A 23,585-nucleotide genomic window follows, 5' to 3' on the forward strand; every position below is an offset into this window, starting at 1 on the left:
TGGATTGCTGGAGTAGGGTGATTTTGCTAGGAACAAAATTTGGACAGTTGATGACAATCCTCCACCCTGCGATGCTTTCTTCTTCTTCTTCTTTTCTATAGTTTTTTACTAACATTTTTCATCAAATATGAAATAGCTATGACATTTAGACATATATGTGACGTTTGGAGTTCATAAAAATAATAATTTATTATGTATATATAAAAATATACATTTAATATATGACGTGTTCCAGCGTATCGAAAATCTCTATTTTTTTGAGAAATCACGTGTCGGCGTGTCGTGTCGGTACTACATAGCCTTAAGGTTGAGGGGATAGCAAGTGGAGCAGAAGGTTTTCGTCCGCATTCGGGCCGGAGTTTTAGAGAGTTCTTGGATATTAGGGTGCATCTATTTTGGCTTTAGAATTCAATAATTTCTTCTTTTTTTCACTCATTTTAAATCATTATTTAGATTTAAATTCAAGGATTATTAACAAAAATGTGCCTCGCAAAACTAAAAGAAAAAAATAAGTACAAAATCAATCCAAACCAACCTGTATTAACCACATTTCTGCCTTTTTGAAAAACACCGTTCTCTAATTATCAAACCTATTATATCTGAATTTGTATGACACGTAACTTTGCACGTGCTCCAACTCTAGTAAAAATAAATTAAACTAGTGTATCTACTACTGCACTCTGATTTGATTTCCTTATTTTTCTTTAACATTTTGCTATCATCTCTTTAGGATTTTAAGTTAGGCGATTTATTTTCCAAATGTCCATCTAATGAGGGAACTAGACTCATCAATTATAGTGCAAACACAGTGATGTTGCACCTCCTTTATTAGCCTTCACTTGCGGCATGAGTTGAGATACTTGGACTGTAGTTGAGAATTGCTGTCTCTTCTGCCTTCCTCTATACTTTGCCTCCTCTTGCTACCATGCTTTTCGTTCATTCTGGTACTTTGTTATTTTTTATCCAAAGCCTCTTGCCGTGCATTAATTTCGAAGTACATAAGATTTTTCATTAAGTGTTTAAATATGAAAAATAAAGTATCTTTTCCAATGGCAAATGTAGATACTCATATCAAGATTATGACTACAATTTCAGCATTTTTAAGATTATATGTCAAGGTTATTATTTCAGTGATGAGATAATTATTGTTGCTCTAAATATAATTTTATGCGTTTCTTATACTATTATTTTTCTTTGACAATATCCTGATTTTTTTTTTCTTTGACAGAGCACGACATCCTGATTTACTAATCGGAAAAAACTACAGGAATCTAAAATCTATTTATCCTATATTTTGTTTGACTTATAAAATATAATATTATAAGTCTTTTCTTGTTTTTATCAATCTTTAGACTCCTAAAATTATGATTGTAATGTACTAAGTTATAAATCTCAGAATTGAATAACCCTTTGTTCCTCTTCATATCACTTCTCTTCTTCGACATCTTTTCTATTTTTAATTTTTTAAATTTTCCTTCTTATCAAGATAAAATAGCTCGTTTAATTAGTAAAGTTATGATTACTAGTGAAGATGAGCCAAATCAAACAATTACCGGCCATTTTAGAATATTTAAGGATCATTAACAGTCACATTGGTAGAATTTTCTCCAATTTTAATATTTATTTATAATTTCTTGTTCATCGTTTCCAAAAATTTCATAGTTTAATTAATTACATAAGTAAGAACAATCCAATTAAAGGTCATTTGTGGCAGCTCTGTCATTCTTTCTATCTTATTTATTTTTTATTCGAATTTAAGACAAGAATGGATTTAATGCAAATTTAAGAAGAATTATACCTTTTTAACGTGCCAACGAAAACGACGCCTCATCTTCTTGTTTAATTTACTCTTCCTCATCGTCGTCGTCGTCTTCTTGTTCAGGGATCTGCGCTCGGGAGCCACGGCTGCATGTTCGAACCACCGTCTTCAACCTTCAGGCGCGGGGATATCTAGCCGCGAAACGCCGTTCACCGCCACACATCCTCTTCACTCCTATGAATGTCAGCTAGCCTGCGCCGTGTGCGCAGCACTTCACTGCATTACTCTGTCTCCATCCCTCTGTCTCAACCAAAGTCGCAGTCCATAGACACTGGAACGAAAACGTCCATTCACTTCACAATCTCTCACCTCCACGAAACCCTAGCTCCTCGAACCCATTTCAGGCGCAGCCTGTCGAACTCCTCTTACTGCTCTAGCTCGCCCAACGGCAGTCTTGGCTTCGATTTTTTGCGTCAGTTCTTGCCTCATTCGAGCTTGCGCGCTAATAATTTGAACTTCCTTAATTCACATGAAAGGCGTAGACTCATTGTTGGATTATCCAGATTGATAAAGCGAAGACAAGGACACACCTTGAAGGCCTTTTTCGGTAAATTTTGCCCCTTTTTCCTGGTAAAGATATTGAAGAATTTGCAATCCCGCCATACTGCTTTTGCATTCTTCAAGCTTGTGTTCCTAGGAGATTCCGACGAGGAAGTCCGCTTGTGTTGCGTGGCTGCACATATTTTGGCAGTTGAGAATATTCGTCTCCTCGCGCAAGATATTACTTCGTGGGTGATCAGTAGAATTGGGTCATGTCGGAGTAAGGAATTGGTAGAGTTTATGTGGGAGAAGCACCACCTTTATGAAACTGATTTCTCTGTTCTTGATATGCTTATGCGGGCATTTCTGAATGTGGGGATGATTGAGGAGGCGGTAATGATTCTGAGTAGGATGAGGGAAATGAACCTGATGCCTAGCGAATCTGCAATGGTCATTCTTTTGAAGTCTTTGCTTAGAGTAGGTGATTTCGGTAATCTATGGAAGTTGTTTAGAGACATGATTTCTAGAGGACCTTTTCCTTCAGATAAATCTGTAAATGTAGTGCTTCTTGGGTTTTGTAGGAAAGGGCATGTCACAATAGCTGAAAATTTGTGTCACGTGATGGAAAAATTTGGTTTCAAACCTGATGTTTATTCTTACAACATTCTTATTGGTGCATATTGCACTGGCGGAAGGGCATTAGTAGCAATAAACTGGGTGTATCTTATGATTGAGAGAGGTTGTAAACCTAGCAATGTTACGTTTAATACTGTCATCGGCGCCTTGTGTAAAGATGGCAATGTGGCAAGAGCAAGACAATTTTTCAACAGTGTCCCGGAGATGGGTCTTTCTAGAAATACTGTTATGTATAACTCTCTCATGGATGGGTATGTTAAATCAGGGGACATTCTTCAGGCAAATATGCTTTATGAAGAAATGCGGAGCGATGGTATATCTCCTGATTGTGTCACCTTTAACATTCTGGTTGGTTGTAATTACAAGTACGGAAGGGCAGAGTGTGGTGATAGATTGTTCAAGGATATGCTTGAGTCTAACTTGCTTTCCAAGAGTTCCCTCTATGATATAATGGTTGCAGGTATGTGTTGGACTGGTCAAATAGATGAGGCTGAGGAACTTCTGAGGGATATACTTGAGAAAGGAGAACCTGTAAACTTGGCTGCATTTAATACAATTATTGCTTCTTATGGTAGGGTTGGGATGCATGATAAAGCCCATGAGATTTATCAGTTAATGATGATATTTGGTCTGTCACCTTCTTCATCCACATCCAGCTCTCTTCTTTTGGGTTTGTCAAAGAAAGGAAGGTTGCGAGAAGCTAGAGGTCTTTTGTATGATATGATGGAAAGGGGTGTCCCGGTCAACAAAACGGGCTTTACAGTTCTCTTGGATGGATATTTGAAAGTAGGGGACATAACTCAGGCTCAGAGTTTGTGGGATGAGATGGAACTCAGGGGTATATGTCCTGATGCTATTGCATTCTCAGCCTATATCAATGGACTATCAAAAGCAGGTTTTGTGGAGGAGGCATACGAAATTTTTCAGGAAATGTTAAGGAAAGAATTAGTTCCAAACAGTTATATCTATAGCGCTTTGATTAGTGGTTTTTGTGACTGTGGGAAGCTAAAGCAAGCAGTGACGTTGGAGAGAGAAATGAGGCAAAAGGGTCTTCTTCCTGATGTCTTTATTTCCAATGCTATCATTGATGGTTACTGCAAACATGGAAAACTGAAGTCTGCCATGGATGCATATATTGATATGCATCTAATTGGGTTAACCCCTGACATAGTCACATATAACACTTTGATAAATGGGTTTTGCAAAGCATTTGACATGGCTGGGGCTGATAAATTCATGAAGGAGATCTATGCTAGTGGGTGGAATCCAGATATTACAACGTTTAATATAAGAATCCACGGTTTTTGCTGTAGCGGGAAAATGAGTAGAGCTGTGATGACACTTGATGAGCTTGCTGCAGCAGGTATTGCTCCAAATATAGTCACATATAACACAATGATGAATGGCATCTGCAGGGACATACTAGATCGTGCATTGATTGTTACTGCTAAACTGATTAAGATGGCTTTCATTCCAAATGTGATTACGGTAAATATATTGCTGTCACAATTTTTTAAGCAGGGAATGCCCGAGAGAACCTTGTGGTGGGGGCAGAAATTGAGTGAAATTCCATTCTGCTTCGATGAGGTTTCATATAGAATTATTGAGAGAGCCTATGAAAGCATGCAGAACAGTGCTGAGCTGTTCCGTGGTGACTCTGAAAAGAGACTCTTTTTGGATTCCTTGATGTACATTACTTACGACTATATGTATAGAAATAGACAATATAGTGAACCGAGTCATAGTGCAATATACCTTTATGAATAACAGTATCGGTGCACCATGAAGGCTGAGAATGTGATGAGTACTTGGTTCAGCTGTGAATGATGTAGACTCTCATGCAATGGTGGATAAACATCTACCTATTCTCAAATTTATTGAACATGCTGCATATTGTTGGGTAAGGTTCCGTCTCCATCTAAACGATAAATCTATTTTTTGGCTGAAAAGCTATGTTTACTATGTGAAGCGATTTGGTTCCCTTGATTTGACAGGACCCATCTTCAGCCTCATCGTCATCGCCTGGAATCGAGTGTGATGTATTCTTGAGTTTCAGAAGGACAGATACTCACGAAATCAAGGATAAGCTTTACAGCACATTGACAAATGCAGGGATCTCGGTCTTCAAAAACGACAATGAATACCATTTTGATGAAGAGTTGTGGCCGCAGGTGAAAGAGGCGATCAAGACGTCCAGGATCTTGATAGCCATCCTCTCCGCAGATTATGCTTCCAGTAAAAATTGCCTCATGGAGCTGGCACAAATGTGGGAGTGCAGAATGTTAAATGGACAGAATATTATCCCGATTTTCGATCGTATTAGTCCCTCCGATGTAAAACACCTGGCTGGGGATTTTGGAAAGGCCTTCAGTCAACGTGAGACAGCGGGAAACGACTCAGAAACCATCGAAACATGGAGGCGGGTTCTTCGACAGATCGGGGGATTACGCGGATATGTTGCAGACCGACATGCGGGGTATGTAATGCTTTTACTACTGATTTCCTTTCTCTTTCCTAGATAAATGGAACGAAAAATAAGTGTAGGATAACGCGAGATGAACCCAAAGCTTTTTGAATAAATGTAGGTGTAATCATGTCGGCGATGATTGAAATTTAACAATGCATAAGAATAGACCATGGTTCTCCATGCCCATGTGGGTTCATTTCATTCTTGTCGGTCCATTCCGCACTTTGATTTTTATCTTTTGGTAACATTCTTATCATCCTCCTGCTTCATCACTTGCGTTTTGCAGATACGAGGATCAGCTGGCGAGAGAAGTTGGTGTGCATGTTGCGCGGCTGTTGAGGGATGATGGCCTAGTTGTAACCAAAGAACCAGTCAGAATTGATCATCATGTTCAAGAGATAATGAGAAAGCTTGGTGTTGCCAACATCAAGGGACGAGCGATCGAAGTATGTAACGAAGGCGTCCACGTTGTTGGAATACGTGGAGTGCTGGGTGTCGGAAAGACTACCCTTGCAAAGGTTGTCTTTAACCACATGCGCAACTTGTTTGAAGCAAGTAGCTTCCTTGAAGGTATTACTTCGAAAGAAGTCCGGTACTCACAACAGATGTTGATTGCTGACCTTCTAAAACTAGGACGCGTACCACTTGAATCTTCCGATGTAGGGACTAGGAAAATAGCCAGTATACTTAGAAATAGAAAGGTTCTCATTGTGTTGGACGATGTGGATGACGATGAGCAAATCAATGCATTGGCCAAGAAGCTCACTTGGTTTGGACCTGGAAGTAGAATCATCGTGACAACGAACAAAATAGACGTTTTAAGTGCTTTCGACGTTGGAGCAGATGATCATGGGACCGTTGAAGAATACGTGGTTCAACCAATGAATTATGACCATGCTCTACAACTCTTTTGTTATCATGCTTCCAAAATGGCTGCTGTCCAAGATCTCCCCAAATATTTTGACTTGTCCAGAAACATTGTTGAAGCTATTGGAAGGATTCCTTCCGATATCGTGCATCATGCTTCATTTTTAGGCGACAACATGGATATAGATATATGGAAAAGTACCTTGGAATCATTGCAGAAACAGCTGAAAGATTCCCCTGCAGACGATAAAGTCTCAAATCCAATTCAAGGCTCGTCAATTAATGAAAACCCCTCTGTTGGAGGAAGAAGGTTGCCGGTATACCCACCTCCAGGTGGTGTGCCAGCTCCCGCAGGGAAGAAGAGAATAGAGCCGGTTAGTTTTCTCTGCACCTTTGGGATTTGCATGGTTACTTCAAACTTCCTTTACATTAACACGATGGAATCGGTCCTCTGCTTGCAGTTTGACCCAACAAATGCTAAAAATCTTCTACGATGTTACGAATCTTCTTTGACATGAACGATCGAACCACCGAATTTTGAAAATCAGGAGATCCTATCCAAACTCCAAGCATTATTGATATCGTGTGGCCAGGCCTGTTTAGCACTTACTGCTTTCTCCTGAAATTTTTAAAATACCATTTAAATTTACGACAAAAGTTACGTGTGAATTCATGTATTGACATTTGAGTGCTACGGAGTTTTGAGCATTTTAGATTAGTTACGAAAGTCAAGATGCCAAATTCGTAATATTTCCGGGCAATTCACATGTTGGGTAAAGTTCTGCCTCCATCAAAAAACCTATTTTTCGGCTGAAAAACTATTTTTGGTATGTGAAGCGATTTGATTTCCTTGATTTGACAGGAACTATCGTCATCGTCCGAAATTGAGTGTGACGTATTCTTGAGTTTCGATGGTACAAATACTCGTGAAATCAAGGATCAGCTTTACAGGACATTGGCAGATGTGGGGATCCCGGTCTTCCAATACGACAATGAACACCATTTTGATGAAGAGTTGTGGCCGCAGGTGAAAGAGGCGATCAAGAGGTCCAGGATCTCAATAGCCATCCTCTCCGCAGATTATGCTTCCAATAAAAGTTGCCTCATGGAGCTGACACAAATGTGGGAGTGCACACATATTATCCCGATTTTCTGTGGCATTAGTCCCTCTGATGTAACAGACCAGGTTGGGGATTTTGGAAAGGCCTTTGGTGTACATGAGAGAGCAGAAGTCAACCCAGAAACCATCGAAACATGGAAGACGGTCCTTCGAGAGATCGGGGGACTACCCAGTTATAGTGCGGATCCATATAAGGGGTATGTAATGCTTTTACTACTGATTTCCTTTCTCTTTCCTAGATAAATGGAAATGGACCCAAAGCTTTTTGAATAACTATAGATGTAATCATGTCGGTAATGATTGAAAACTCAAGGTTGCTTAAGAATGGAACCTGGTTCCCCCTGCCCATGTGGGTTGATTTAATTTTTGTCTGTCCATTCCCCGCTTTGATTTTTGGTAACATTCTTATCATCCTCCTGCTTCATCACTTGCGTTTTGCAGATACGAGGACCAGCTGGCGAGAGAAGTTGCCGTGGGTGTTGCGCGGATGTTGAGGGATGATGGCCTTGTTGTAACCGACAAACTAGTTGGAATTGATGATGATGTTCAAGAGATATTGAGAAAGCTTGGTGTTGCCTCCATCGAGGGATGAGCGATCGAAGTACGTGGAGAAGACGTTCGCATTGTTGGAATATGTGGAGTGCCAGGTGTCGGAACTACTACTCTTGCAAAGGTTGTCTTTAACCAGATGCGCGACTTGTTTGAAGCAAGTAGCTTCCTTGAAGGTATCAGTTTGAAACAAGTCGAGTTTTCACGAAGTATATTGATTGCTGACCTTCAAGTACAAAACCGTGCACCTGTTGAATCTTCTGGTGAAGGGATTGAAGAAATAGCGTTGTGCTTGACAATGTGGATGCGGATGAACAAATTAAAGCATTAGCCGGGAAGCTTACTTGGTTTGGTCCTGGAAGTAGAATCATCGTGACAACGACCACACAAGAGGTTTTAAGTGCTTTCAACGTCCCAGAAGCTGATCATGAAACAGTTGAAAAACACAAGGTTGAACTAATGAGTCGTGAGTGTGCCCTACAACTCTTTCGTAATCATGCTTTTCAAGGGGATGCTCGCGAAGATGACCCCGACTATGATTCCTTGTCCAGAGACTTTGTCAAAACTATTGGACCGCTTCCTTTGCGTATTGTGGAACTTGCTAAATCTTTACGCCAGATGAATATTGATGACTGGAGAAGTGCCTTGGATGAAGTGCAAAAAGCACTGAAAGCACTGAAAGATTTGAAAGATAGGCAAACTGCCTTTCGAGTCGGCTGTGCAGGAGGAGGAGGAGGAGGAAGACCTGCATCTTTGGAGTTCGAATGCATTTGACAAATCTGGATGCAATGCAAGGCTGGAGGTTTGAATTTTAAGTTTTCGTGTGTTTTGAATTTCCTATGTTCTTAATGCGTCTAGTTTCCATTCCATGTGTTCTAAATTTCCTGTAACTTTAATGTGTCGAGTTACTGAAACTCCTTCATGCTTTAGTGGTTTACTTCATCTAATCCCCAAGTTACTCTTTCCATCACACACTCACCATGCATCACTTACATATCTTTAGATGTTCACACTTAGCACTCAAAGGAAAAGGAGTGTGATTATTTAAGTTAAAATAACCCCCCTCACATCCAAAAAAAAAAAAAAAATCTAAGAGGAACATACTTTACTGAAACAGAGATATATTTATCTATATTTTCGGAAATTACTGAGGATGGTAAAAATATCGTAAAGCTGAGGCAATTGCTTGATAATCATTCTTGGAAGTCGGGACGTAGTGCGTTTGTTTCGCGAAAAATTATTTCCAAAAATATCTTTTGAGAAATAATTGCTTACACAAATAAATTGATGGAATTTTTTTTATCACCTACAAAAATAGATAGGCATATATTGTTATTGATGATAAAATTATTTTTTGTTAATTAGTTTTCTAAATAGTGCAAGCAATCATTTTTCGAAAATTATTTTCCAAATCGTTGATTTTTCGTGAAACGTATTCGTACCACTTGATGATCTCTACCAGACTCAACATATATGGCATTTCGAGACCTCATGAGTTATGAGAGATTTATCAGGACTTTAGCAGCACGTGACATGTTCCTTCTTGACACGAGCTATCACTCCCCCAGCAAATCCATCACCTACGCGAAGGTCCGGCGAAGAGACATTTGAGTGATGGGCACAATCAACCTTAAGCCTATGTTTCGATTTGCTTTATGAAACGTGCCTATAATTTTACAGACGAAAACTGCCCTGCGTAGGGCAGACAACATGGAATATTCAGATTAGTAGGCGCAGATTTAATTGAAAAAACAGCAGAATCACCGAGCAAAATTTTTCTGGCAGACTACGTTTTAGTCTCTTTGTTGCTCGGACCAGAAATGGATACGAATTGAGTGTCTGCAGCGACGAATTCTACACTAGGACATTGCTTAAACAGATGATTGATTAAATACAACTTACAACAGTAAGCACACGACCTAACAAACTGACACTGCAACTTCTTTTGCACTAACTATTAACAGCCGTAAGATGTCAGGTCTCAACTTCAGAACAAGCTGCTGGTCACACTTACACAACCAGTCATGGGATGGCCGCCTCAGTCACAGCTCTCGACTGCATCAGAATCCTTTGGCTTGTAAAGTATCTGATCAAACAAATCCTTGAAGTTTTTGCGTGAAGTCATCTCTTCCAATATCCTGTCTTCAGCAGCCACACTGATCTGTTTGCAGAATTTTCACCTTCTGCGGTTCCCTTCGTGATCAGATGGTAGGCATAGACTACCTTCTCCTGGCCAATTCCGAACACGGGGCTGATTGCCTGCCTCTCGGCTGAAGGATTCCAAATCACGTCTAGCAAGACAACTCTCAATGATCCGACTAGACTTATGCCCTCAGAGCAAGCCTTAGTTGAAGCTAACATTACTCGTGCTTGGCTCCGTTGGTTGTTGAATTCTCCAATCAAACGCTGACGTTCCCTTAGATTGAGGCTCCCATGCATATGTAGAATCTCTTTTCCTTTGGAGGACCACCAGAAAGTCGATCTCAGTTGATCACTGATCAAGAACAATGGCTCTTTGTATTGGCCGAAAATGAGAACTTTCTTGCCGAGTGCTTCGCTGAGCCGGATTAACTCCGCTAAGAACCTCGTCTTTACCCCGGCATATCAGATCTTCAAGCTTCTGACGCTCATGGCCAATAACAGATTTTTCATTCAAATATGCATTGCATCTTAGGATCAGAGAAGGGTGAATGCAGGCCAAAGAAAGCTTGAACTCATACTCAAATGCGCATTAGATCAAGTTCTCAACAATCTTCTTTTGCCTATCCGCTGGTTTTAACGCCACTATGCACTCTTTTATGCCAGGAAGATTCTCTTTAAGAATGCTTCCTTTGTGAACATGAACAAACGGAACCATGACAGACCAGAGATCCACAATTGAATCATCAGCCACTTTGTCATGTGGCTGAACAAGGGAATTGATATAATCTGTTTTAGCTCTTTTCCACTGTCTTGTTCTTGTTTGGAAGAATTTCTTGAGACTAAAAGGCAGTTCGTTGGCCATTGTGGGTCTTACTAAGCACAAGGTGTTATAGAGCTCTAGAAAATTATTCTGGAAAGGGGTGCCTGAGAGGATGATCCACCTCTCAGTCCGAAGTTTCAGCAGAAGATTCCAAATGCTGCTTCTTTGGTTTCACGGCATGTGCCCTTCTTCAAGAACCACTACACCCGGAAAATCGAGAAGATTCTTTCTCATCTCTTCATCTTTCTTTTGAATCTCAGGCTTCTTCACCAGATCCTTTATGCCTTTCCTTTTCGGTACAGCAAGCTTCTCATACAGATTGTAACTTATGCCAAGTATGCTGCTGCTCTTACTCCAGGAGTAGACCTTGATCATCTGCCTCATCGCTACATTGCTTGAGGTGCCTATTTGCTTCCACCATTCTCGCAGCTTCCGGATTTTCTGCCCCGGAGAACTCCGGATTATTCAAGTTGTGGAATGAAATGCCAGTGTCCCATTGCTTGTTCCACTTCCTGAACTCTTCTTCCCAAGTGAGAAGCAAGCTGGCGGAGCAATAACCACAGGGCGGGAATTGGGGAAGAGTCCGAGATACGTGTGCAGAAAAAGTATGGTTAAGCAAGTGTTTCCCGTGCCTGGAGCGTGAGATATGATGCACCCACCGACGTCCTTAGGCTAAGAGCTGGACAATTCTTTCATATCAGTAGACCCTGCTAGGTTCTTCCACATAAACTGAAAGCCCTCTAGCTGGTGCGGATACAATTTACTCCGGTCACTGGGGATGAGATCCAAAACAGAGCCGCTCTGGTGAGAGAGTTCGACAGGGTCATTTCCAGAAGGCTGAAGACAAACCCCTTCAAAGAAAGACAGATTCCCTCTGTTGGACAACGTCTTGGTGCCTGACCCTTCATGGAGAACTTTTCCTACAGGATAAAAGGCAGAAAAAAAAAAACAGAATAATAAGGAAACAATGTTTGTCAAAGATTCTAGTGCATAGACATCCAGTGAAGACGGCGGTGAGTGAAAACAGTTAATCTAGGGAAGTGACGGTCGATAGCATAACTAGTCCAACTGCGAAGTGTGGACGGTATTTTGAAAACGGTATGTAACAGTAACAGCCACAGTAGTTGGTTAACCAACAGAACTTACAACAGAAGGTAGAAATGGTGGCGAGAGATATTTTATCTCGAGCATTATCTGATCACAGAAGACACAAATCAAACCAATTTCCTCATTGCAAATGAGCTCATGGTTTCCTCCTTGACAAAGGGTGGCTCAACTTTTTTCAGTTTCCTGCTGAAGAGCATCACAAGAGCGCTTTTAGTACCACTAGCACGAAATCTCTAATGAAATTATGCTGTCAGTCTTATTTGCTACTTTCCTATAGCATGTACGAGTGCTTAAACAACCACTTCACTTCTGTGACAATTTGATGTGCATTAGTAACTTAAGCAAAACATTTGACAATACACAGAGTATTTAGGGCAGGCCAGCGCTCAGTAGGTAAGACAAAATCTATATTCGATTGTTTTTTAGACAGCCGATTCATCTTTGATGAGCCTTTAGGCTGCTAGCAGGTGTCATGAAACTTACCGGGGTCCAGAAGAACCAAATTTTCCAGCTCTAAGATAAAATTCCATCTCGCTCCACATCTTGTCCATCTCCTTATCTGCTTCAGATTTTGGAGCCGGTTCCTTATCTGACCAGAAGAACTTCACAGGAAGCGGTGGCACTTCCGCCCGCATTTCTGTCCTACTTGGTTTTTCCCATACAACTTCTTTCCGACCGACATCATCTTTGTTATCTCTGAATTTCTGAGCAAGACGTTGGAAATATTTAAGTTCTTTCGACCTACTGGATCTCTCCCAACAAATTTCATAGTCGCTCGTGCTCCTACAATCTTTTCTCCCTTGTGCTTGATGCACCCCGACACCCTCTTCGCCTGACTCAGTCAAGATTTCACCGACTTTCTTCTGCTCGTACATATTATCTCAGCAGTCTCCTTTGATGCCGCTGGCCGTTGTGCCAAAAGTCTCAAACCCCTCCGTGCTTTCCTTTCTCTATTCCTTCATGGCATTGCCACCAGCAAACTGTCTCTCTTTATCGGCCCTTTCTTTCTGTATATTGTCTTGAAGAATGTCATCCTTTCCCCATATGCAATCAGCGAGCTTGAATAGTGTATTTTCCCTTGATTCTCCACCTCTTTCCCTCCTAGTTCTGGACTCCCAGTCGCCCCTACAATCATTCCTCACGGTACCATCAGTAGCCGACATTTGCTCTTTCTCTGCATTTCTGTTTGCAAACGCTTTCTTGCCGCTGCAATCCTCATAACTCCTTTTCTTTTGCAATTGTTGGATGCTACAGGACATGCCTGCATCCCCCTCCTTTCGACATTCTAGTTTCCCATATCGTTTCTCCTGCGCTCCGGTCAATTCCAGAGACCTTGATCTGGGAAGTTGACTTCGCTCGGCTCTGATTCGATCCTTCTTTCTCTGGCGCACAAAAGTTTCCTCTTTCTTCCATCACCCGAATCGTTCCCTTTTCATTAACAGAAGAGCCATATGCTCCAGCGTTCACTCCATCGAACTTGATCTCTGCTTTGCCTTTCTCCTACTCCTCCTGTTCATCTTCATCAGCCTGCAACCCTTCATCATCATTTTTACCCCGTGTGCTGTTTCATCCTTTTCCCTCATTCCTTCGCACTACGACAAGCTAAAACTTCCTCTTTCCTCCAGTTGCCCCATCAATGGAAGGACAATCGATTTTTGCATTTGATCGTTCAACATTAATCGCTTCTTCCTCTTTGACCTCCTCTACATCACCTTGCAACCGTTCCTTGACCCACGAAACTCTACTTTCCACATTCTCTTTCCTTCCCGCTTCATCAATCACCAGATCATCCATGCACTCAATGTCATGCTCAACATTAATCGCTTCTTCCTCCTTTTGCTTCTCCACATCATGCTGCAACCATTCATTGACCAACGAAACTCTACATTCCTCATCCTCTTTCTTTCTCGCATTGTTAATCACCAGATCATCCGAGCACTCAATATCAAGCTCCTTAGTAGTTGTCCTTGCGCTGCATAAAGGACTCAACTCACCTATGTCCTTACGTTTTATCTTCTTCCTTATCTCCGTAATTTTCTCAAGCTCACTCCCAGACACATCCTCTTCTGAGCTCGAAGAAGTATCTCCATCTGTGCTCAAGCTTTCTGACCCTTTTGCAACCAAATACTCATCGCCGATGTCATCAGCCTCGGTTGAGCTCTCGGACGAAGAGGACAAATAATCTAAGCTAATATTGGCCTTAGAACCATCTTCAGTCACTGATGGAGTCCTATTCTGGGACACATTCAGCGCAAAATCATCATTAGGGGATTTGAAATTTCTGCCGTTTCCCTCACCCGTTCGCCAAAAACTTTCTCCTCACCAGAGCGTATTGAGTCATCCTCAGAACATGCATTAGACAAGAACTCTTCCCTTCCACACCTTCCATGGCCACCTACACTCTCATCAGACTCAAAGTCTGTGCTCTCCTCTTCATCAGAGTCACTACTAACGTCATCAACAATATCAATGTTCTTACATTTATGAAAACACGGCCAGGCTCAAACCTTTGCGCCATCGGAGGTTTGTGATCCCTGGACTCTTCTTCCTCCTCAGCACTTCCACTCACTGAAATCACTTCGTCACTGTCATCTTCACTGTCTGTAATAGCAATGACCTCTCTGCTGCCATCAACGGCGCTACCTCCGCCTCCTGAAAAAGAGGAGACTCTTTGTCGAGCTCCTCTGCCACTGCTCTCTGCTTCTGGGCCTGAAGTCTCAAGAAGGAGGATGTCACACACTACGCACTTCGCTCCTGAAGAACCGCCTTTCCTTCTATTGGAGAAACATCCGGCATAGGGATCGTCTTTCTTTCTTCGCTTTTGAAGACCGAAAAGGAAATGATGGCAGTGAAATCAGACATGCTAATTAAGATGGCTTGTAGTTGTTGTTTTTTTTTCGAAATGAATTAATTTTCATTTAACTAGCATAAATAATAGAATGCAACAATTACGGTCTAAACATAACAAATTCCAAATGGATTAAGATGGCTTCTAGTTAGCTTCCAACCAAATTGATTGTTTTGCAACCTTTTATTCTTGACTCGCAGTTGTCGCTTGCCATGTTTTTATTTCTAAATTTATGGCAACCTCATGATGCACTTTCTTACTATCAGCTTTCCGTTCACTTACAGGCAACTTGACAGAAAGACAAATGGAGTGAGACGATCGAAAAAATTACGATGTCGACCGGACATTATGATTTGCAGAAGTGGCATGTAGACATCTCTATCGACTAAGGCGATACCTTCAACAAAATAGAACCCGATTTTTTTTCCACCTATCAATTGGGCGAGGAATAAGAGAAATATCGGAATTCGGAGACGGTGAATGGAAGAGTTTCTGCGTATAATATTCATCTAATTACATGATTCGCATGAAACTGGTAGTTTTCAAAGAATTTGCCTTTTCATGTAGAGTCTCGGACACTAAATTTATGTGTATCGATTTTCAAATCACAAGTGATAAGCTTTTTTCTCTTTTCTGGTTTTCATTTGGGCTCTCCAAATCTGCTAATGAGGCTATAAATATACTTGTTCAATCTCTCACTTCTTATTTATCTAAGGAAAGCATCGGCAGGAGCGAAAAAGAGATTTAATTTTGTGAAGACAATATTTACAATAAATGTAAACTTGCAAAATAAAAAATAATCGTACACGCTCATAACAATTGCCAGAAATGGTAGGTCCAGTCAGAATGGTTCAATCCAAAAACGGAGTTGCATATTTATTCATTGATGAATATTCAAAATTTCTAGGAAATTTGACTACCAACCTTAAGATTTCTAGAAATCACAATAGACATGGAAATTCGACGATACTCGACATGATCTATTAGAAATACCAATTCGTGCTTAAAAGAGTGTGCTGAACCTCAGTGCACTAATGCAGCTACTCAAAAAGGATTAATCTTTGTTAAACTCGCACTACTTTCGACTATATACATAAGTAACAACTTATTGAATTAGACGTACTTTCATCGTTGATCAAACACATTGATCTCATATCAACGTTATTATTTAGTAATTTTGCATACGAAAAACCACAACAAAATTAGACTTTTTGGAGGGTGATGTTGATGTATCTGGTCGAAGCCTGCTATTTATTGAATTCTCTATAAATCGATAGCTTATTTCGTTGAAGTTCAATAAAAAATGGAGTGTTGCCTTCCCATGAAAGCATGTTATATCATCTCCTCTTTGTGCCATTATCGGCTTATCTCAATCAATGCTTAATTAAGATCACATGTCTATTTGAATTTTGGACAGATCAACATTTTCAGGATAAGTCGACAAAATGAATGTTGAGAGGTACATGGAAGATTAAATGTATCCACCTTACAGTGACTCTAATCCTTTAAACTCATAAAATCAAATAAGGGGACATGGAAATGGAGTTAGTACAGAATATAGGATGGGAAAACAGATTTTTTTAGCTCTGCTAATAATTTTACCTGTTCTATAGGGCTAATTTAGACTATAGCTTATGTTCTACAAGACTAAATTTTGGACTCTTCTATGTTACGTAATACAAATGATGAAGGCTATCATACATACTATCGTTTGAGTTCGAGTATATTGCTGAGTTCATCTGAAAAATTATGGCATACATTTCACGTCCATTTGAACGTACGGCCTTGTTTCCAATTGATATACACGTGTAACAGAAAAATTGCACAAAAAATCCTAAACTTATTAAATTTTTCCAAATTCAGTCATAAACCTTTAAATTTTGTCATCTTAAACTTTTTTACATTTTGCCAATTGAGCCGATAGGCCAATTTTGACTTGAAATTGCTGAAGTAGACGCTAGCCATCCTATGTGGCGCAACCCTTTTTCTATTTTTAAATACTTTTTAATTTTTAATTTTTTTCCTTTTTACTTTTCTTTTCTTTTCTTTAGTTTTTTTTCTTATTGTGGTTGGCGAGGGCTCCGTTACCCTCGTGCAGTGGACAGATAGTGAGGGTAGCCGGTGACTTTAAGGGGAAAAAAGGAAAAGAAAAGTAAATATTATTAAAATCAGCCACATCAACGATGACCATGTAACGTAGGACCGCAGGCATCCATTTCAATGGTTTTCGACCAAAATTGGCCAAATAGACTCAACTGGTAAAACATAAAATGATTTAGGACTCAATTGAGGAAATTAGAAAATTTAGGAATGAATTTACAAAAATACAATATGTTTAGGATTTTTTGGACAATTTTCCCCATTGTGTAATAGGTGGTTTCTTATGTTGTAGACCAAACATTTATTGAAACTAGAAAATCGAGGTCACATATCATTTAAATTTCTTTTACTTTGAATTAGTCGAAGTAAATATGGGACTTCTAGGCAACATAATTTGGAAAGGATTTGTCGGTGTTTGTTTGTAAAACAAATAAATAAGGTAATTTCCTTGTCCCACATAGGAGGGATGAGAGAGTGCAAGACACTTTAAATATGAGAAGGCAATTTTGTTCAAATGGAGAAATTGGTGGGTGGGCTAAACCTCGACATACCCGCGTGCATGTGCGCGATTATTAGGCGCACTTACCACTCCTGCTCACCGCGGACAAAAATATGCCTTAATCAATGATTATTTTTTTAATTTCGATTATAATTATAAAAAATTTATTTCATTATTATTTTTTACTTATAACTATTCGGACATGAACGGTTGTGTCTGAATGGCGGTTTTCACACACGAACGATTATGAACGGTTATGTCCGGATTGCAATTTTTCGGACATGAATGGGTGTGTTCGTACAGGCAATTTGGACATTAAGAGGTGTGTTCTATTCATATTATAAAATGGACAATTCTATCAGTTTTCTGCAGTTACTTTTATTTTCGTTTTCCTTCAAAAGAGAAATGACCACCTTTTCATTATTTCATAGAGAGTTGTAGGAGAGTTACTGGAATTGCTATCTAGCATTCTAACTGTGACTTTGTTGTATCCTAAAGGCAATTTGCCAGAAACCTATAGTAACTTCGTGGGGCAAATTAATCCTAAAAGAGAGTGATTACACGCCTCAAAGTCCGACTATATTGTTACTTCATTTCCTACAATATTTTCCCAACAAGATCCACATCACATTTTGTTGATTAGAGAAAAGAATGATAGAAACGATATGCCAAGCTTGCCATTGCTTCGAGGTTATGCTAATTGTCACAGGATTAACATGACAACTGCTAGATATTCATGTCACATGTTTCATTAACGACATAGAAAACATTAAACCAATTTCATCAGAGATCTACAGATAATATGAAAAGGTAAAGGGATGTTCCGTGTAATAAAAATTAATTTCAGAGTGACGCAAAAATCAAGGGAGGCTCACTCCCGACACGGAGCTCTTATACGGCATTACATGTGATAATTGCAAGTGAACCTATTCACCCTCAAGCAGACCCCATGTACTCTTCCTCTATCTATCCATTAAAGATGGAGTTTGCCTTGCAAATTGGACAACATAGAACCTGTACAAACTTCACTTGCCTTCGCTTGATGGTGATTCGGGAGGAGAACTGGCCACGAGCATGGTAAGGAGAATTGTTGCCCCTTGATTAAACTTCGATATTTCTTTTCATTTTTTATGGTGTTCTCGGTTCAGCTCTTAACGCCAAATCCGCCTATAATGAGTCACCACAATCTGCAATGAAAGAGTGTTGGAAAGTTAGATCAATCATCCAAATCGCACGTATGGATGATATTTAGTCGGATTAAGACAGAAATAGTTAAGCTGAAAATCTGATACTTTTTGGAAATCCATACCTTATCGAAGATGCCATTGTAAATGTGATTATTTTGGTAAATCATTGATCCAACTTTTTAAGCGTATGATGATGCATCTCCTACTGAAATCAAGAGTGTTTTTCATACATGGGTCATGATCTTTGATGAAAGAAATGGATAGCAATTTAGATGCATCAATAGGTTTCTTGAGGAAAAGACTACAGAGGTTGATAGAAAGACTTCATCCTTTGTCGATAGAGACAGTCATATATGAGGAGAGTGACATTGTAGCCCAAGAGGAATTAGATATTGAAGCTTGGAGCATCATAAGATGAGAGCTATATAAATAGGAAAAGCATTGGCCATTCTCATTATTGGTGGATACACATGCATATGTTGCATTCAATATGTTTCCCTACCAAGAAATATGATAAGTGGGAGGTTAGGTAGGAATTGTATCATCCACTAATGTGTCAATCCACATCCTTTGATCAGTACTTGACTTTTATAGAAAATCGATGTATCAAACAACATATTATCGATGATTTTACTTGATTGAAATTGCGGACAAGGCAACTCGATGATTAGTAATCCATATTGTTATGGGATTCACCGATAAATAAATGAAAACGTGCTTAACCTTGGGTACCTATATGCAACTAAAAGCCGTAGTTCAGTTGTTTTCTACTATGTAAGTACCATCTTTGTCAATTAGATGGATTTCCGACATCAAACAAACTCATTTGTCTCGCGTATATTATGCTATACTTATCCAAGATAGAATGGACTTAGTAAGAACATGGGAGAGATACTCTCTACAATCATGTAACGCTAATATCACTTACTGGCAAAAGAAAACTATACATCCTTTTTAGCAAACGCAAGGCAAAAATAACATTGCGAGTCTTGTGACCTTACTACACATACATACGGTTATCTTCATTTAGGATTTAATAGTATTATGATCATGACATTCTTCTAAAAGATGTAAAAGGTGTTTCTTATCTTGTTTTCGCATATTGCTTGAATTGAGTAGAGTAGGGGAGATGGAGCGTTTTGGGTCAGCGCATAACAAATGCTATGTGAATTCCACTTATGTTTAAATTAGCATTGCATTCTTAATTCGGTTTATTGTCTGAGGTTAATAAGGGCATGAGACAAATATTATTCGACATCTAATTTGTGAAGAATAGGGATTATTACAGATATTTGTACTTTTCAAACTATGCGATCATCAACAATGATAGGTTTGTCGATGTCATTTAGAGTTCCAAGGCAATTATTCATCGTGTATATGAAGCGCTGCCCTAAAATTGAGGGCTATACGATAAACTTTGGATACGTATTTTTTTTGCTGGACAGTAAATGTGAGAAAATTGTCAAAAAATTCATACCTATTTAAGTTTTGCAAATTCAATATTAAATCTTTTCATTTTGCCAATTAAGTCTTAAACATTTTCTCGTGTTGCCATTTGAGTCCATCCAATCAATTTTAGTTGGAAATCAATGACTGGGACGCCGCCCGTCCTAGTGGCCTAGGTGGCCCCGACTTAGACAACTTTAAATAATATTTTAATACTTTTTTGAATTTTGTGTTATTTGTTGGCAAGATCTCCGATCGACCATTGTTGCCAACTGAAGAGGGCCAACTACCTTTGGTTTGAGGGAGGGTGTGGCGACCCTTGCCTAGATCCGGGCGAGGGGATGGAGGTACTCCCTCGTGGTCGATGAGGGGGCAATACCCTCGCCCTGACCAGGCAACCCTCACCGACTAGAGATGTAAAAAAAATGAAGAAAAGAAAAGAAAAGAAAAGAAAAAAGGAAAAAGAAAAAAATTAACAAAAAAATTGGGAAAATATTAACATATTATTAAAAATTGGCTACGTCGATGCCGACCATGCCACGTCGGACGGCCAGCATCCATGTTAGCAATTTCTAGCCAAAATTGACTAGATGAACTCAATTGGCTAAACATAAAAAGAGTTTAGGACTCAATTAACAAAATTAAAAGATTTAAGATTGAATTGGCAAAAGTGGCACAGGTGTAAGACCTTTTGCACAGTTTTTCCCGATAAATGTATGGATGAGTCATATGTTATGGCATTGCCATTCATGATTCGATTATGGTAATTTTCAAAGCGAGATGCTGACAAATACTAATTCAGCTTAATTCATTTTCCCTAAATAATATAATTACCATTTAGGTCAAATGTTACCTACTCGAGTTGACATTTACGGGAATCTTATTCATGGTTTTACTGTAATGCTTATGACACGTTGGAGCCAATCGGGAACTATATTGCACGAATTTATTCAGTTCATAGAATTAGGAGAACAGCAATTACTGACAAGTTAACCATAATTAGCTCGCCAACTAAGAAAATGGCCGAAAATGGAGTCGCCTTGCTGTACTCACCATTCCATGAATGCCTCATCAAGAATAGTTAACTTTTATCCGATTCTTGACAAAAAAAGAGCATAAGCGCATGTCGAATGAAAAAATAATCATTGTGCACATAAATGGGAAAACATACCAACACTTGTATCCAGAACTTCACAGTATGCTTGATAGATCATATAGGTAATCGGTTGTGCATAGTAAGCCAAGCAAGTGAGAGGAGACCTGCATGATCTACTTAACCACACTGTCTTTGGTGGCCAATCGATTGTGCAAAGTAAGCCAATCAAGAATCGAAGATTTGTCACTTTGGAGAAATAGAGAAAGACTTTGAGATCGCACTTCGATGTGATATTGACTGTAACCACCAATGGAAGTTATGTTTTCAACGTAATAATTAGATTGATAACACTAAATCGAAAAAGAAGAAGATTGATCCCTCTCTCTCAGATAGAATCATTCCCCTAATCACCTTGTATGTTAACCAAAATCCAACCAACTTGCCTAATCACTCTTGCTTATTGCACAAGTGAGACTCGGATGTACTTCACGAGCAGGAGCACATATAAATGACAAAGTGCAATTCAAGATCTCTAATAAGGAAAAAGAAGAAGACTTATCTTTCCTTGAACTACAGTACACTTTTGATTCGATACAAAGTACATCGGGCTCTTATACAATTATCCGCGAAAAGAATTGCCCTCAATTGGCGCAGGTTCAAATGCCGCTCCCTTTGGGGTTCCATTGTGGTGGAGAACCAGACTCCACGAACTTCATTCTGCATGCTGTAAGCAGTAGGGGGTCGCCTTTTCTACTGCAATAGGAGTTGTGGAAAATTCCTATTATCTGACGTTCCCACAGCGAAGCTAGGCCGATTCTAGGCTTCATTGTAGTCACCGGGTCTTGCAATGTAGACGAAGACAGACATAAAAAGGTCAAGAGAAAACTTCATATACAAGGAGGGAAAGGATTCAATTATTGTGACTATTAGCAGAGAGTAGAATTGACTTAGGCTAAGGTGTGAAGCACCAAAAGTTGAAAGATGCAACATCTTTCTGGTGGATCACGGATCCGATACTTATGCACATGCAAGGTTGGAATATGTGGGACATACTTGTTAGAAGCATGTCAAAAGAGATTTTCGGAGAGATCTTGCTTTGAAGCACTTGTAGGACAAGTAAGAAAGAAGAAACTCAATCAGCTAAGGTGTGGTCCATCAAGAGATGAAGGGCTTTATAAATAGGTGAATACTTAGTCGTGCTCATTATTGGTGTGGATAGACTCGCACAAATTGCATTTAACGCATTCCCACTCTAGGAAATATTATCAATGGCAAGGTTTGTTAGAATTGATTTTCTCTAGGAACGTGACCATATACACGCCTTTGATGATTTCTTAACTATTTGAGAAATTTTAAATTTTGACTATTAGATTGTGGATGATTTTAATGGATGGAAACTTTAGTAGCAATTTCACATTATTCAAAGTACCTATTACATTTTTCTGATAAAACTTTAAAGTACATAGATAAACTACTATTTTCTATTGAAAGTTATAATTCGTCACATCAGGCTCACATCTCTTTCATGTTATTAAATTTGTAGTTTAATATACCATTGATTGGAAAAATATTCAACAATGGTTAAACTCATTCATCTAGCATACATATGGCTTGATATGTCTCTGTGTTAAATTATGTCTCGAGTTTGAACCCTTTACCGAACCTGACCCGGTTGGACAAATATTCGGTTTAACTGCACAAAGAAGAAGGAGAAGTTTTCTGCCACTGAAAGACAAAATAATGGGCGCACTTATTTTATAATTGATATTTCGCTTGTGGGGACTACACCTTAACTGATACCAATATTATCGGATACCAATTCTTGGGATAATAATGCGGAAATGCTAATGGATCTTGCAAATAAGTCAATGAGAAAATATCATAGAAGCAAAGGTGGAACAATAAAAGACACCAAAGATTTATGTGGTTCGGTCTAAGTATTGATATCTACATCCATGTGAAGAGCCAACAACAAGTAGTCCACTAATTAAATGGAGAATTACAGAGTTATAATCACTTACACTGTGACATCCAGAATTTTCAGTGTTTGTAATTATATTCAGGATATAAAACTCGTGTGACATTTTGAGGCGTCATATGCACGCACGCTCAAGTGTTTCCCACACCTAAATTACACCCAAGTCCAAAGTGTTCACAAATAAATAACATGGCACAAATCATGACTGTAACCGAAGAAACTCAACTTTGCTGCTCGAACTTCTCTGTGCGTTTACTGAATATCTCCAATTTTCGGCTTCTGGAGGTGTCTTATTATACCTTTTCTAAAAATCTGTCAAACATTATCTGATCTAACTTTGCTTAATTAATCCAATCACAGGGAAGTTGCCGAAGGCATGTGAGGTGATGTGCTTTGGTGGCCATCCAGCATTCATCGTCTCACC

At 39.4% G+C, this 23,585-nt stretch overlaps 2 protein-coding genes across 2 annotated transcripts; one reads left to right on the forward strand and one right to left on the reverse strand.

Annotated features, from left to right (window-relative positions):
- Positions 1–1,999: 1,999 nt before the first annotated feature.
- On the forward strand, positions 2,000–4,830 carry LOC115728416 (pentatricopeptide repeat-containing protein At1g12300, mitochondrial-like). Its single transcript, XM_048275650.1, has one exon. It carries the CDS (start codon positions 2,000–2,002, stop codon positions 4,700–4,702), a length of 2,703 nt encoding a protein of 900 aa, XP_048131607.1. The 3' UTR covers positions 4,703–4,830.
- An 8,779-nt stretch (positions 4,831–13,609) lies between these two features.
- On the reverse strand, positions 13,610–14,803 carry LOC125314161. The gene is made up of 4 exons (XM_048275651.1): positions 14,755–14,803; positions 14,515–14,659; positions 14,305–14,452; positions 13,610–14,242 (listed from the first exon to the last, which is right to left on the reverse strand). Exons 1-4 carry the CDS (start codon positions 14,801–14,803, stop codon positions 13,610–13,612), a joined length of 975 nt encoding a protein of 324 aa, XP_048131608.1.
- Between the last annotated feature and the right edge of the window lie 8,782 nt (positions 14,804–23,585).

This window comes from Rhodamnia argentea, chromosome 3 (assembly GCF_020921035.1).
Source record: "Rhodamnia argentea isolate NSW1041297 chromosome 3, ASM2092103v1, whole genome shotgun sequence".
Taxonomy (NCBI): domain Eukaryota; kingdom Viridiplantae; phylum Streptophyta; class Magnoliopsida; order Myrtales; family Myrtaceae; genus Rhodamnia; species Rhodamnia argentea.